The 17,015-nt window shown below is 37.5% G+C and overlaps 2 protein-coding genes across 4 annotated transcripts in view; both read left to right on the top strand.

The window, feature by feature from the left end:
* The window catches only part of Golm2 (golgi membrane protein 2), a 127,788-nt gene extending 125,598 nt beyond the window's left edge, over positions 1 to 2,190 (top strand). Inside the window, 1 exon segment of the mRNA XM_047539182.1 lies at positions 36 to 2,190. Coding sequence (XP_047395138.1) covers positions 36 to 106 — 71 coding nt within the window. The 3' untranslated portion in view covers positions 107 to 2,190.
* A 10,702-nt stretch (positions 2,191 to 12,892) lies between these two features.
* Positions 12,893 to 17,015, top strand: part of Ctdspl2 (CTD small phosphatase like 2) — a 78,409-nt gene continuing 74,286 nt past the window's right edge. The window contains exon 1 of one of the 3 annotated variants that reach the window (XM_047538496.1): positions 12,893 to 13,060. The gene's annotated coding sequence lies outside the window, so the exon portion shown is untranslated. The remainder of the gene's footprint in view (positions 13,061 to 17,015) is intronic. The other 2 variants (XM_047538495.1, XM_047538493.1) reach the window with 2 other exon arrangements.

The raw sequence follows: 17,015 nt of genomic DNA, 5'->3' as shown, positions 1-17,015 counted from the left end.
AAACTATTCTTAATATATAATTATTTTACTTACAGATGATGAAGAAAGAGAGCTTCAAATGGATCCTGCAGACTATGGAAAGCAACGTTTCAATGATGTTCTTTAACTCCTAAAACAAAACGTCAGAAAGCCTAAAGTGCTGTAAAATGGAATCATTTCTACTTTGCCATTTTTGACTTCTGTTGTAAAGATCAGTTGTATCAGTTGTAAAGATACATTGAGATAGATTTAAGGAAAAACTTTAATGAAGGAATGTACCCATGTACATATGTGAACTTTTTCATATTATATTATCAAAGCAGACTTTTGGTTATGATACAGTTGAGCCAAAAACAGATAATCTTTGCATTTAAAGCAAACTAATGTATATTTCACATTTTATTGAGCCTAATTATTTTCCACAAATAGACAAACGGGAGAAAATGGTTGTATAGGTTTTATGTTGCACATAGCATAACCACAGTGAGAACAGTTATTCAACTGAGAATTTTTTATACACTAATATCTTCTTGTTAGCCGAACAGGTGTTCTGTTCTATCAGCCCCTCATTTCATGCTCTTCAGGAGTTATGGCTAGAATAGTTATGTAAAAGAGGGGAAACTTGATGCCAAACACTAAGTAATGTGTACAGAAATCACCTTCCTACTCAAGTACTGATGTGTTTTGGCATATTAACTTTCAGCTGAGGCCTGATGGAATTTGAGATAAGCTTCAAAGATATAACAATATATATGAGTTATTCTTTACTTTAGTTCTTGAAATTGTGGAATGCATGATGGACGATATATTTTCAATTTTTACTTTCTCAAGTAATACCAGTACCGTTTAGCTATAATCAGCACTGGCTAAAAAAAAAATTGTTTTCACAGTTCAGGTCAGTGAAGATGATTTAAATGCCAGATCCTGGAAGGAGCTAAATCTACTTTGAAATGAATCTACAATCAACATTTCAAAGCTTTTTTGGTAATTTTAATTATCTTATTTGACTAGACTTTTTCAGAACTACTAAATAAGAAATTTTAATGGGTTTTTATTAATGCACAGAAAAATAGATATGCAGTGAGGTCTACAGCTGTTTTATTAAAATAGCTTAAAAGTTTGTAATAAAAATGACTCTTTGTAATTACTTAATGTTAGTTGAGAACCCAACAACTTCATATTTGCTAGACTTACAAAATTGTTTTAAATGCATTTTGTCTTTTTTTACACTATTCAGTCAAGTGTGTAAGCTAGCTAACCCTTATTTTCTGATACAAAGCACTTTTAAATATTATCTTTCTTCCCCCAAAACAAAAGATTTTAATCATACCAAGATGTTCAAGGTTGTTAACCCTGTTTTTCAAAAGGGCTACCATTAATTCCATATAAACATGAAATATCGGGCTGGGGATATAACTTAATGAAGGAGTGCTTGTCTAGTATGTGTTAAGTTCTGGGTTTGCTCCCCAGCACCACAAAACAAAACAAAACAAAAAACAAAAATAACCACTCCCCCATATTTAGTTCCCTGTCATAATTCAAACTTACAGAAGTAAAGAAATAGATTAGTCACTTGTTGAAGTGCAAAAATTCTTAGCTTTCAGTTAGAAATTATTTAATGACCCGGAAAAGATGCAGTAATTTACTAAAATAGTTTTTTCTACCATATCAAAGTAAATAGTGTTCAAGCCTTTGTTAACAGTAGGGTCAGGCCTACAGTGAATAGGTATGATGGTTCACAGAATTTTTAAAGGAGAGTTAAAGGGAAGTGATATACATCCTTTGGGCATTAATATGGAGAGGTAAATCTAAAAATATTCCTAGTAACATTTTATGTTTAATATTATAAAATCTTTACAAATGAAATTACCTTAGAACCTTTGTCGTAAGAATGATCATTTGGTTATATGGTAGCTATTACTTACATAACAAAATTTCCTCAATTGGCAGCCTAGACATTTTGTAAACTAAGAAATCTTGGACCAGTTGATAATATTTCTGACTGTATTAACATTTTGCTGTTATAAAATACTATGTAGATGTCTTAAAATTCTGACATTCTACAGTCTATATTAGATATTCTATTTTTATGTTTTACTTCTGCCTTAAAATTTAGGTTTTTTAAATGTATTTTTGCCCTGAATTGTTAATTTGATAAAAGTTCTGCTTTTAAAATCATCACTTACTGGGGTTCTAATAAATAAAAAATTAAACTTGTTTCACTGTTCTGCTGTTTCTAACACCTTAAATACTTGACAATCTTGACATGATAAAGTCACATTTTAACACAGATTTGAGTAAATTATTGCTTATTTAAGTTAAGCTAAACTAAAAGTAGAAATATTTATAGGAAGACTATTACAGGGCTAGTTTATCCATAAACATTCAGTATCTTTTTAAAAAAATTTTTTTAGTTGTCAGTGGATCTTTATTTTATTTATATGTGCTGCTGAGAATCAAACCTGGTGCCTCACACATACTAGACAAGTGCTCTACACTGAGCTACAACCCTAGCCCTTGAATATCTTTGTGTGCCATGTTGTTCTAGGTGGTAATATGAATGGATAAGATAGACAAAGTTTGTTCTGGAACTTACATGCAGGTGGGACAGTCAGACAATACAAGTAAACAAATGAACCAGATAACTTTAGTGAAAAAGAACTGTTCAAAATAAAGTTTTGAGGCCTCCAGAGTTCCAAATAATCATGGTTTTATTCAGTAGAAACATTTTAGTTGTGTAGCTGGAAGGTAAATGAGCAAGGAGAAGAGAAAGGAAGCTGAAGAGATAGAGGTGACAAGACTGGGAAAGCTATTAAGTTCAGGTCACTGCTGCTGACCCAAAAAGGGGCTGGGGATGTAGCTCAATTGGTAGAGTGCTTGTCTTTGCATGCACAAGGCCCTGGGTTCAATACCCAGCACCATGGGAGGACTGGGGGATAAAAATGTACAGAGTATAAAATATGCATGGTGGGGCTGGGGTGTAACTGAGATAGAGGACTTTCCTTGCATGCCTGAGGCATTGATTTTGATCCCCAGTAACCCCTACTCAAAAAAAAAAGGACTGATGATTGCAAGGAAAATATGAGTGTCTTCAAAATCATTTCTAAAATGTCACTAGTTTAAAAAATGTGTATCTTTTATTTGTATAATCATGTAACAAGAAAATTTGCTCTAGTATGAAGTCAGAGAATCTGTTTATAAAAGAAATTGTGAGGATTGGGCACAGTAGCACATGCCTGTAATCACAATGACTCAGGAGGCTGAAGTAGGAGGACAGCAAGTTTGAAGCCAGCCTCAGCAACTTAGCGAGACCCTGTCTCGAAAAATTAAAAGGACTGGGGATATGACCCAATGGAAAAGCACCCCTGGGTTCAATTCCCAGGAAACAACAACAAAACAAAATAATTGTGAGGAAGTCATTTCCATAATGGCTGACCCTGGAAACTTCTATTCCCTTATGTCTAACACTATGGCTCCAATCAGATAAACAGTGTGATATTAATATATATCCAAGTCTAGCTTATTGTTTATACCACATGTGGACCATTGACATTCAGTTCTAATTAGGCCACAACAAGCCTAATTCAGTTCCATTTTAGATTTTCTTCTCTATGGGTTTCAAATGAAAATTCATCCAAGTAACCAAGGTAATTGGAAATGTAATGGTCCATGTAAGAAAACTGTATCAAGAGCAGAAGTCTCCTGGACTTGAAGACAACTCAAACAAAAACTTGAATGCTACCAGGACTTTGTTTCACCAAACTCCCATTTCTGCTTTTCTCTATTACCTTCATTTTCTCAGACTAGTTCTCTCTTCAAAGCTTTGTGACATCTTTTATTTATTTATCTTTGTGTGGTGCTGAGGATAGAACCCAGTGCCTCACACATGCTAGGCAAGCACTCTACCACTGAACCCCAGCCCCAGGCCCTAACTATGACATCTACAAGATTTCTTAGTTTATCTACCTAATGGGCTACTCTTCCCTTAGTTTTACTTTAAAAATCTGAGGGAAGAGAGACTTATGCTTCTGACTATAATGGAGTAACTTAACTAGCCTTCTTGGATTAGTAGCAACTATAGGACAAGATATATTAGGCAGCTGTTTTCAGATAGTACAAGTCTAACATCTTTGAGAGAAGGGAAATTTAGGCAGTGAGTTCCACAATCACCAAGCTTCCTGTGGTATATAAAAAGACATGTCTGAGCAGAGTCTGGTTCTGCTGAGCTGAAGAGATGGAGACCATAGTTGGAGATAACTCAAACAGTTGGGATCTAGTGAGTGGGACACCAGAGAATCCAGAAATACACATAGGGATCCCCATAAGTACATGGCTGAGGTTTGGGCTATCCCTGCTCAGATCAAGACTATCTGATGTGTAGTAGAGTATTTGCCTAGCATGTGTGAAGCTGGGGGTCAATCTCCAACACAAAAAAAGGGAAGAAGTGAAGAACTGCCCTAACAAACCTAACATTAAGCCCTGAAAAGATTGATAGAGGAAACAATATGGAAATTCAATTCTGCCAAGTTAGAACTTGAAAACTTCTTGGGCTTTCTACAAATATAAGCTAACAAAGTAAGAAATAAGTATATTTAAGTTTAGGAAATCACTCAGTAACTGGAATATCTGCTAAAACAAGAATCAACAATTTTCAGAGAAGATAACAGAATCCAGTTGGGCCCACACCTGTAATCCCAATGACTTGGGAGACTGAGGCAGGAGAATCCAACTTTAAGGACAGCCTTGGCAATTTAGTGAGACCTGTCTCAAAATAAAATGGAAAGAGATCGTGGTAGAGCACCCCTCTGTTTGGTCCCCAGTACTGGAAAAAAAAAAAAATGGATGTGGTGGTGCATGCCTGGAATCCCAATGGCTTGGGAGGCTGAGGTGCAATAAGCAACTCAGTGAGACCTTGTCTCTAAATAAAATACAAAATAGGACTGGGGATGTGGCTCAGTGTTGAGTGCCCCTGAGTTCAATCCCTGGTACACTCCCCCCAATAAAAAGAAAAGAAAGAAAAAGAAAATAACAGAATCCAGAGTTTCTACAAGGTATTACTTTTATCCAGTGTTCAATGAAAAATGACTAGATGAACATACAAAGAAACAAAATTCTATCCATGGTTTAATAAAAATGATGGCCCACAACTCTAATCCCCCAACTACTTGGGAGGATGAGGCAAGGAGAATCATGAATCTGAGACCAGTTTGGGCAACAAAGTGAGACCCTGTTTCAAAGAAGTAAGATAAAAATAAAAATCAATTGATGGCCTTTGTAATTTATTGGTTTTATTGTTTGTCATTAATGCAGCTATTATTAAATATTTTCAAAGAATTAAATGGGACTGGGAGGAGTTGCACAAGGCCCTGACTTCACTCCCCCTCTCCCCAGGACCAAACAAAGGATAATTAAATGAAAATACGTTATTTTTTATTTCCTCTCTTGTAAATACCTTTATTTATTTATTTTTAATGTGGTGCTGAGAATAGAACCCAGTGCAAGGCAAGTGCTCTGCTACTGAGCCACAACCCCAGCCCTGAAAATTTGTTCTTAATGAGGTAGTGAACAGAGGGAATCTCTGCACAGACATGGAGTTATAGAGATCTAATGGAAACTCTAGAACTGCAAAGTATAATAAATGAAAAATTCATTGGGCTTAACAACATATCGTAGATGGCAGGAGATGAACTTGAAGACATACAAATGCAGCTGTATAAGTATTTGAAAATACAGGGTGGACAATCCCCAGTACTAAAAACAAAGGAAAAGAAAATATAGGGTGGACCAAGAAATGTGGATTTGGGATTTTTTCATCAAAATTAATGGACATATGCCTGAAGAAACTCAGTGGTAGAAGTTCAGCCTTTAGTGCCCGCCACCCAATTAACTACTTATCTAATATGTGTAGAAAACTGTTCAGAGTACTGGAGATACTACACTGAAAAAATTCCTGCTTCGTGAAATTTATACGCTGGAGAAAGAGATAAAACATTATTTTCTATATTTATTCTATGCCAGATAGTGGTAAATGTTGAGAAAAATAGAATAGAATATTGATGCAGTGGTGCTGTTTAGTTCTTTTTCATATTTTTTTTCTTTGTAGTACTAGGGATTAGACCCAGAGCCTTGCATATGCTAGGTAAATGTTTTAAACTGAGCTACATCCCCCATCCATTTTAAAATTTTTGAGACAGGGTCTTGCTATGTTGCCCAGGCAGGTCTTGAACTTGTGATCCTCCTGCTTCAATCTCCCAAGTTGCTTGAATTATAGGTATGTGCCACTGTGTCATTTTATTTTTGTTTTTTGCAGTGCTTGGGTTCACATCCAGGGCCTCACTTCTGCTAGGCAAGCATTCCACATTGAGCTGCATCCTCAGCCCCAGAGTGGTATTTTAGATAGGACAATCAGGGAAGGCTTTTCTGAAGAAGTAGTGTGAAAATATGTAATATGAATATCCTGTGCAGCACTAGTCAATAGAAATATGATGCAACACCTATGTAGTTTTAAATTTTCTAGTAGTCGCATTTCAAAAATAGGTGAAATTTTGATATTTTATTTAACTAGTATATCCAAAATGTTATCATTTGAATAGTATATGACTGGGCTAGGGTTGTGGCTCCATGGTTGAGTGCTTGCCTAGCATGTGTGAGGTACTGGGTTTGATTCTCAGCACTGCATATAAATAAATAAAAGAAAGGTTCATCAACAACTAAAATGACATTTTTTAAAAAATAGTATATGACAGATACTTCATATTATTTTCTTTTGTACTAAATCTGACATTTACATTTACATTTATAGCACATTTCAAGTTGAACACTAAGTTGTCACTGGAAATATAGACATTTAGAATTCATAAGTTTATAATTGAATAAGTAGAGTACATTATTTATATTCCAAGCACACTTAAAGTTTTTCCAGTAATTTGATCAAGTACTAATTTTTTGCTTTACTTTTTAGGGCAATTTAAGGTTCATGGGAAGTTCAGTCAAAAGTACAGGTGTGCAGTGGCACACACCTGTAATCCCATTGGCTCAGGAGTCTGAGACAGGAGGATGGCAAGTTCAAAGCCAGCTTCAGCAACAGTGAGATACTAAGCAACTCAGCGAGACCCTGTCTCTAAATAAAATACAAAACAGGGCTGGGAATGTGACTCAGTGGTTGAGTGCCTCTGATTTCAATCCCTGGTATCAAAAAAAAAAAAAAAATGTACAGAGTTCCCATATATCCCCTTCCTCTACACACACATAGAATCTTCCTCACCATCAATATTCTGCATCAGTATAGAATGTTTGTTACAATCAATGAATCAACACTGAAACATTCTCAAAGTTTTTGTGTTGGACACTCCTTGGGTTTGGACAAATATATACACAGGGTGTTTCGCTTCCATAAAAATCCCTGTGCTTCACCTATTCTTCCTTCCTTATCCCTAAACTCTTGGCAACTGCTTACTTTTTTATTTTCTTCAAGTTTTGCACAAGAAGTATCCTTTTTAGATTGGCTTCTTTCACTTAGTTATATGCATTCAACATTCTCCCATGTCTTTTTTCATTGCCTGATAACTCTTATTTTTAGCTAAACAACATTCCATTACATGCATCATTCAAGGTCATCTTCATTGTTCAAAGTTTTGGTGATCATGAACAAAACTGCCATAAATATTCATGTGTAGGTTTTTGTGTGGACATAAATTTTCAGCTCATTTGGATAAATACGAAGGAGAAATATATTAATGCAGTAAAATATACATAAAAATTTCCATTGTACATTTACTAACAAAACATACAATTATGTGAAGGTTTTGAGATAGGGTCTCACTGTCACCATGGCTGGCCTTAAATTCCTGGATTCAAGTGATCTTCTCACCTCAGCCTCCTAAGTGTTTTGAAGTACAGGTTATGCATCAGCATATCCCATGCTTTCTAGTATACTTTTAGTCATCTGTAGACTATAATACTTGATACACTATAAATGATGCTATATAAATAGTTGATATGCTGTATCATTTAGGGGACAATGACAAAAAGTCTGTACATGTTCAGTATGGGCATTTTTTAAAATAAATTGTTGAATCCATTGGACATGGGTTATGTACATATGGAGGGCTAAGTATTTTGAAAGTTGTTTACTATACTTTATAATGGTTATGAAAAGGAAAAAAACTGCATTTATTTATTTAGTTCAGTAATAGGGATTCAACCCATGGGTGATGTATCACCAAGTTACATCCTCTTTTCCTCTTTTATTTTGAGAGGGTCTGGGTAAGGTGCTGAGGCTGGCCTTGAACTTGAGGTCTGGTCCTCCTGCCTTACATCCTGAGTCACTGGGTTTACAGGTGCACACTACCACACCTGGCAAAACTGCATTTTAAGGTGGGAAATACAAAGGAAGAAGCAAATTTAAGGGAAAGTTAAGAGTTTATGAAATTTCATACTTTTATTGTCCTAATAGTTTTTATGATCCTTCACTCATTTGACCTTTAGCCTTCTTTACAAGTATAATAGTTTGCAAATATATGCAATATACATATGTTCTTTATTTACTTTACTTATTATTTTTATGATACTGGGGTTTGAACCTAGGGTTTTTTCCCACCAAATCATATTCCCAGCCCTTTCTTTTTTTATTTTATTTTGAGACAATGTCTCGCTAAATTGTCCAGACTGGACTTGAACTGGTGCTCCTCCTGCCTCAGCTTTCTGAGTGGCTGGGATTATAAGTGTGTTTCTCTGCACTTGACCACATATGCTCTTTAAGCAAGTTATCTTTTATACTTTTATTATGTGTCAGATGATGTAGATTTTAAGGTGAAAACATGGTTTAAAAAAAGTAGTGGACTGGGGAGCTAGCTCAGCTGGTAGAGTGCTTGCCTTGCAAGCACAAGGCCCTGAGTTCAATCCCCAGTACCACAAAAAAAAAAAAAAAAAAAAAAAAAGAAGTATTTATGAAATTTCAGATGGCCACTGCCATCAAATAATTATATTAAAGCAAAATAACAGTTTTGATATTTTTATATTTAATATATTTTCCTTAGTGAGTTGAAGCATACATAATAAAGAGAATATTTTTGAATTATGATGTATGTATTCCTTGTATTTTAAATATAAGATTAATATATTCTAGTATTAGGATTCTCTAGAGGAACATAATCAACAGGATATACATGATTATAAAAGGGGATTTATTAGATTGGTTTACACGATCAGAAACTGGACAGGCCCACAATGGCCCTCTGCATACCAGCGTGTCAGCATAAGTCAGCATAATCAGTTGCTCAGTCCTAGAAGATGATGGTTTAGGAAATAATGGCAAACAAGAGGGATGAATGACACAACCCCAGTCTAAGTCTGAAGATCTGGAAGCCTCTGGAGAATCACTAGTCACAGTACATGTTGGAAGAGTGAAGAAGCTGGAGTCTGATGTGCTCGATGGCCATAGTAATCAGGGTACCTGATGGAAACTACAGTTCACACATGCAGGGCTTCCTCCCCCTTCTGTCTTTTGTTCCATATGGGACCCCAGTCATTTGGACAGTGCTGCCCATGTTCTGGGGAGGGCGTCTCAACCTTCCCTCCCCATTTGTGGTCTCACATGACAATTATCTCTGGAAACACCCTCATGGAATCACTCAGAAGCCTCTCAATCCTAGGCAAATCTTAATTCAATCAGGTCGATAATGAAGGTTAACCATCACACATATACAGGTGAAATACCTGGGACCAAAAGTGTGTTGGATTTCACATTTGGGGGTGTTCTGGAATACTTGCATATATACAGTTGAGATGTGTCTTGGAGAGGGGACCCAAGTCTAAACACAACTTTGTTTTCCACATTTTTATTGGTGCATAACTATACATAATGGTGGGATTTGTTACGTATTTGTACATGCACGATATAACAATGTAATTTGACCAATATCATTCCCTAGTGATTCCCATTTTCCTCCCTGTCTCCACCCCACTGATCCCTTTCTCTTCTAAGTTGTCAAGGTTGCCCTTGAACTGTGATACTCCTGCCTCAGCCTCTGGAGTTGCTGGTATTATAGAAATGTGCCACTGTATCTGGCCTTCATATACCTCTTATACACATATTCTGTAGGTAATTTTATACAATATCTTTACCATGTCTGCAATTTGTGATGCCTGCATTTTGACTGTGTCCCATTATATGAGATCAGATGTAGAATTTTCCATTTTTGGTGTCATGTGGCACTCAAAAACTTTTGGATTTTGGAGCATTTCCTATCTTGGATTAGGGATGCTCAAGTTGTATCCTGGAATAAAGGACCTAACGAAAAACAAAGACCTGAGATATTTGTAGTACATTACTTTGTGAATATCCTATTTTCACACAATAGTAGTTTTGAATAGTTTAAAAAGCTGCATGCTAGTTTTTTTCATTACATTTTTTCCTCTTGTCACTGTTTTGAATCTAAATAAACTTCGTACTTTAAAAACTCGAATTTTTTAAACTATTAGTCTAAATCTTGGACAGTTATTATTATCAACAACTACCATTTAAGAATCAAGGAAAGAAACTTGCTAAGTGTTATTTACTTATTTATTTATTTTTGTGGCGCTGGGGATTGAAGCAAGGTCTTGTACATGCAAGGCAAGCACTCTACCAACTGAACTATATCCCCAGCCTGCTATGTGTTTTTATAATCTCATTTGAGTTTCACAACAATGCACTTAGATTTTGGAGGAAAAAGACTACTGGAGACCAATGAAGTAAATGACAGCTAAGATGAAAAACAGAAATAATGGAGTTATTATTTGGGAAAATGGGTTTAAAATGTTAAGCAAGCTGGGTACCATGTGGGCAAGCCTGTAATCCCAGACTTGGGAGATTAAGGAAGGAGGACTGCAAATTCAAAGTCAGCCTGGACATCTTACTTAGCAAGACTGGATCTCAAAAAAAGAAAAAGGCTAGGGGTATGGCTCAGTGGTAGAGGGCTAAGAACCATAATAAACAAATTAACTGCCTTAACAAACCTAACAATGGTAACAACATTGTCAGAGGTGGTGTAAAGAGCAGAATGGGGATTTGAGTCTCAGTTATCTTTCTTACTAGTTGGTAGTGATTGTCTTTGGATAAGGTATGCTTCTCTCCCTTCATTTCTCTTTCATTTCAGTGTCTTCAATTGAAAGGGTGGGAGACAAATAGCACCTATTCCACCTATCTCACATAGTTTTAGGGAAGAATAAAATGCATATAAAAGTGTTTTGTTAATGGTATATTCTATTTAAGTTTTAGGAGTGTGAAGATTTGAAATATTGCTTCTTGGAGACATGCCCCAAATTTTTAATTTTTACTTCATTTAAAAATAACTTTATAATCAATGGGGGTGATTGTTTAATTTCCATACTATTGCCTTCCAGGATACACACTGCATAGCCAGTCATTATTTGATTTTAGGTATCAATTACTTGGTGGATTTTTACTAGTTCCTATGAGCTGTGTATCATTAGCTCTCAATCAAGGTACATTCAAAACATTTTTGTACTGGCAATATTTAGGGGGCAAATGGACTCTGAACTGACAGGATCTGTAGTATATAAGGTTTTCAAAAGACAACCATCTACTTCACATTTTGAAATGGAAGCAATCATTTTCACAAGGGTATGCTAAGCTTATCTCTGTCTCCTCTGCTGTTACTATCTCCCCCCACCGCCCGCCCGAATCCTCTTTTCTAGGAGCACAACTACTTCCCCAATTGCTCTATACAATCTCTTTGGACTCGTCAGTTGTTTTCTTGCAACACCAACTTTTCCTTTATGTATTACTCAGATGTCATCCTACAAAAGCCCTTACAGACCCCCTCGTGGGCACCCTAAGGTGCCCCTACAAGTCTGGCATTGCAGTCCTTGTAGTTACTTTATCACACTTTCTAAATTGTCTTCTTCAATAGACTGTTAATTCTGGAAAGGCAGTGTCCATGTTTGCCTTGCTCCCTGTTTTATCCCTCGTACCGAGTATTTTTTCAATAAATATTTCTTGACTGAATAATGAGAGTAGTTTGGAGTTTTAGACCGAAGATAATGCTCTCCAGGCAACAGGCTTCATTTTCTGATATTCCACTATGATTGGATACTCCAGACTGGTACCTTTTCACTTTTTTGGAGCAACCCAGGGTTGCAAGTGGGAACCCATTTGTCTGAAGGATTCTAGTTCTCAGCCTGCAGAACTACCGCCCACAATGTATGGAATCGAAGGACATGAACTTAATGACTGATCCAGAAGCAACTGTTATGCCCTCTAGGCAGTGAGCTGGAAAGGACGGTCAGGAGTCACCAAGATCCCAGGAAAGGAATAAGACTAGCTTTCTCCTGGCCTCGCGGAGAGCTCCTCACAAACTACCTCTTCCAGCGCGCCAAGCCGTTAGTCCCGTCCGGTCCAACTCCGCTCCACCCATCTGACGCGCCCACCGTTACTAAACCCTAGCCGCCAGGGTGCGCGACGCGTTCCTAAGCCCCGCCTCCTGGGCGAGGGCGCGTTCCCCCTCCCAGTTCGGCCCTAAGCAGTTCCGTTAGCAGCGGGAGGAAAAACCGTCCTTCGCGTCCCCGCCTCTCCGCTCCTAACGCTTTACTCCCTACTCCCCCTGCGACCACTACATAGCCGGCTACGGAGGCCCCTAAAGTACAAATATCCCCCTGACCCTGGCGTAGCCTTATAGGTTTTGTCCTTTCTTATTCCATTCGGTCCTAAGGCACTGTATTCATTTTTTGTCAAGAATCCAGACTCACGAGTTTCTTCTGGTGTCAAGAACTTAACCTCTTCACGGAACTAAAAGTCGAACCCCCCAACCTCCTCAGCTGTGCCCGCCTGCATTCCTTCCCTCCCACCTCGCGGAATTGTGGCGGGAGGGGGAGGAGGAAGTCAAAGCGCCTGCGCGGGGAGGCCGCTTTTCATCCGGGTCCCCGTCCGTGCGGTGCAGCAGGTCGGTAGGCGGGAAATGGCGACTGGCTGAAGGAGCTGGTTCTGTTGCTGCTGTGGGCTAAGCGGGAAAGACACCGCACACTGCGCATTCGGGACCATCGCCGGAGCCTGAGGACACTTCTCTGTCGTCACAGTTAGGTAATCCCCTTCGTCCAGACGTTGCCGCTGCTCCCAACATTAGTCCTCCTCTTCCAGGGCCGTCTGCCGGGATCTCCTCCCCTTCTCAATCCGGTCCTTCAGTGGTTCTAGCGCGTTGGTATGCATGCACTATTGGCGCCTCGTACGTCCACTGTGTGGAACCGCTCTTCCCTGGACTTTCCCCTGGGAACGGAAAGGGAGCTCACTTCCCGCCAGCTTCAGCTCTTAGGCTGCGGCCTGTGTTGTGATTTCTGGGGTTAGATTTCACTTCGTTACCCACCCCCACCCCGATCTCACGTTCCTAGCCTCCAACCCTGTGGTTCCTTTGAGTAATTAAGTTCGAAGATCACCTTTTCTAATCTTCCTGGTCCACCTTATGTTTTCGGTATTTAATTGTTTAGTAGGGTGCTTTTAGGGGGGCGTTGCTCTATCTCACTTCTTATAAACATCATTTGAGAATCTGGAAGAAGGGATTTCATTAAGTTCTGTTTATCTTGTGTACTGTTAAAATGTTGACATTCTTTTTCAAATCGAGTGGTAGTAAATAACAGCTCATGTGGGAGGTCTCTGGTTTTCATAGTGGTCAGTTAAGGGCGAATCTTACTATACTTAATATTTTGTTTTCTTTGGGTATTAAATACCTTTTTGAGTGTTTGCTTTTGCATCTTGAACAGAATTCTGTGGTAAATAATTGCATAAGTAAATCGTGTTTATTTACTTCTCATCCTAGTGGTAGCTGGATGTGTGAATGATGTTAAGCACTTTAGAGTACCTTAGGGAATCCTGAAGAGATACTGCTCATAAACTTCCCTAAGATCCTGAAATGAAATGTATTTAGTAGATATTCCTCCAAGGCAGGGATTTATCTTTATAGTACTAGTAAAGCAATACCAAGATTACTGCTCTACGTGTGTATACAAATTAGTGACTTCAAATGATAGATTTATCTGCATAATTTTCAGATTGTAGATTGCTTAATATTCCAACTCACCCTTCTTTGCCAAGTTTTACATATTCATCTGTAGTCCAGCTGTTATCTTTATAAAAGCAGGGAAATGGCAAGTTAATGATAGTTTTATCCATCCTTTCTTCTTTTTTTAATGCACGGGAACTCTTTTTTTAAATCATGTTGAATCTGGGGCATTTGTAGGTTTTTATTCCATGAATCAAACTAAGATTAAGAATAGCTCATATTATGGACTGGGGTTGTGGCTCCGTGGTAAAGTGCTTGCCTAGCATGTGTGAGGCACTGGGTTCGATTTTTAGCACCACATATAAATAAATGAATAAAATAAAGTCTATCAGCATCTTTACAAAAGTTGATAAATGGAAAGGAGGACATCAAGACTTTAAAAAAAAAAGAATAACTTATATTTCATATTGGTTGACATTTACAACTCAAAAAGCTCTCAGCTCCCTAGGTTCCACTTAAAGAACTTCATTACAGTTAGCATGATATTAGGATTAAAAGTCAGTAACAAGCAGGAATATACAAACATCATTATAGCCTTCATTTGGTAGACTTTGCCCAAGGTCATAAAGAAAGTCAAGGAAAAAATGTAGCTTTTTTTTTTTTTTTTTTTTTTTTTTTTTTTTACACGAGTGAAGCAGTCTTTTACAACATTGAATAGAACCTCTTAACTTTTCTAGGATCAACTGAATAGAAGGCGGGAAGTGGAGGTGCAGGCTTGTTGAATATTTGTCAGATCAATTTGTTTAAAAAAAATGGAGCCAAATATGTGACTTAAAAGGATCTAAAATAAGGTACTGGTCTGGTGTTGGCTTTGTGTGTATTTTAATGATCTTTTGGATTAGTTTTCAATAAAATTTGTTTTACAGGTAGTATAGTGAGCATTACACACTATGCCTTCAAGAATTTTTCCAAATTGTTGAGTACTACATTCATTCAGTACTTATACCTTTTTTGTTTGTGTAGTGCCAAGGATGAAACTTGTCCTCTTGCATGCTAGGCAGTGCTCTGCCTCTGACCTACACTCTCCAGCTTTTTTGTGTATGTGTGTGGCGGGGTACCAGGAATTGAGCTTAAGGGCACTGAGACACATTCCCAGCCCTATTTTGTATTTTATTTAGAGACAGGGTCTCACTAAGTTCCTTGGTGTCCTGCTTTTGCTGAGACTGGCTTTGAACCTGTGATCCTCCTGCCTTATCCTCCCATGCTGCAGGGATAACAGGTGTGCGCCACTGTGCCCTGCTGCCCAGTCCTTTTAAAATTTTTATTTTGAGACAGTCACCCTAAATTGGCCACCCTGACCTTGATTTTGTAACTTTGCCTCAGCTTCCCAAGTGGCTGCAATAATAGGCACACATGCTTCTATGCTCTTTTTTTAAAAAAAAATTTTTTTAGTCGTAGATGGACACAATACTTCCAATTTATTTGTTTATTTTTTTGTGGTGCTGAGACTTAAACCCAGTGCCTCATGCATGCTAGGCAAGCACTCAGCCACTGAGCTACAACCCTAGTGTCCCTTCTATACTCTTTTAATACTTTTTTTCAGCATGAATTGAAAGGATATAAAAGTTAAATGGTATAGCCCTTAACCTTTATGGACTTGTAGCTATACACAAATTCCAAATAGCATTGATATGTTTTACAATATATCATTCTGCTCAGCATCTCTTGGACATTTTATTTCAGCTAGTATCTTATTTTAAGAAATAAAAAATTAAGACTGGGTGGGATGGTGTGTGACTAATTCCAGCAATTTTGGAGACTGAGGCACGAGGGTCACAGGTTGGAGTCCAGCTTTAGCAACTTATCAAAGCCCTAAGCAATCTCAAAATAAAAAAGGACTAGGAATGTGGTTCAATGATAGAGCACTCCTGGGTTCAATTCCCAGTACTAAATAAATAATTAATAATGGTGAAGTTTTATCTTTTCCCAGTTAATCTAGCTGATTCCAAGTTTGTGATTTTGGTCAAATGACTTCTTCATGAGAAATTGATACATATAATCCATCTAATTCTTGTTAAAGAAACTTGGACCTATCTGGGCTTGGTGGTGCATAACTGTATTCCCAGGAACAAGTGGGAGGCTGAGGCAGAAGGATCACAAGTTCAGGGCCGGGTTCAGCAATTTAGCGAGGCCCTAAGCAACTTTGCAATCCTGTCTCTAAATAAAAAATAAAAAGAACTGGAATGTGGCTCAGTAGTAAAATACCCCTTGATTCAATCCCCAATACAAAAAAAAAAAAAAAAGAAACTTGGACCTGTTGTTCAAGAAAGGATATACTGCTGGGGATCTGGCTTAGTTGGTAGAGTGCCTCACATGCCTAAGGCCTGGGTTCAATCCCCAGCATGCAAAAAAAAAAAAAAGAAAAAAGAAAGAAAGGATATACTACACTGGAAACTCATAAATATAGAATTAATTGCTGGATGAATAAAATCACATTGAATTATCTTAGTCATAGGAGACTGCTTTGGATTCATGCAATAAAGAATAAAGTGATTTGCCAGAATTTGAAAAAAGCAATATCTAATTCTATAGATAATTTACCAAGTTTCTTTGAAAGCATAAATTAATAAAGACTCCTTTAAGTCATGTATATCAAAAATGCTGAGAACCTTGTATATGGTGTGCCTTTGTATAATTTGTCTAAGCAGTTTAAAAAGTTACCTAACCATTTTAAACTGGATTGGCTCTGGGGGATCATATGCTCTACTTTGAGGACAAGGGTATTTAATAAGTATGAAACCTATTTTAAAACCAGACAATTGCAATTTTAGTTTTCACTTACCTGACACTTGCCCTGGGGCATATTTCTAAGCCAGGACATAAATTTGCTACTAGCTATATGACTACACTAACTTTTAATTTAAACTCTACTAAATTATAATTGGAACGACATTACAAAGAAGTAGACTAGCTGATTGAGGCATGGTATAACTTGGAAATTGCCAGTGCCCATTTTTTTTTTTTTTTTTTTTTTTTGTATCT

Source organism: Sciurus carolinensis, chromosome 2, assembly GCF_902686445.1.
Source record: "Sciurus carolinensis chromosome 2, mSciCar1.2, whole genome shotgun sequence".
Taxonomy (NCBI): Eukaryota; Metazoa; Chordata; class Mammalia; order Rodentia; family Sciuridae; genus Sciurus; species Sciurus carolinensis.
Note: the sequence above shows the minus strand (reverse complement) of the source record. Positions and strands in the feature narration are given on the sequence as shown.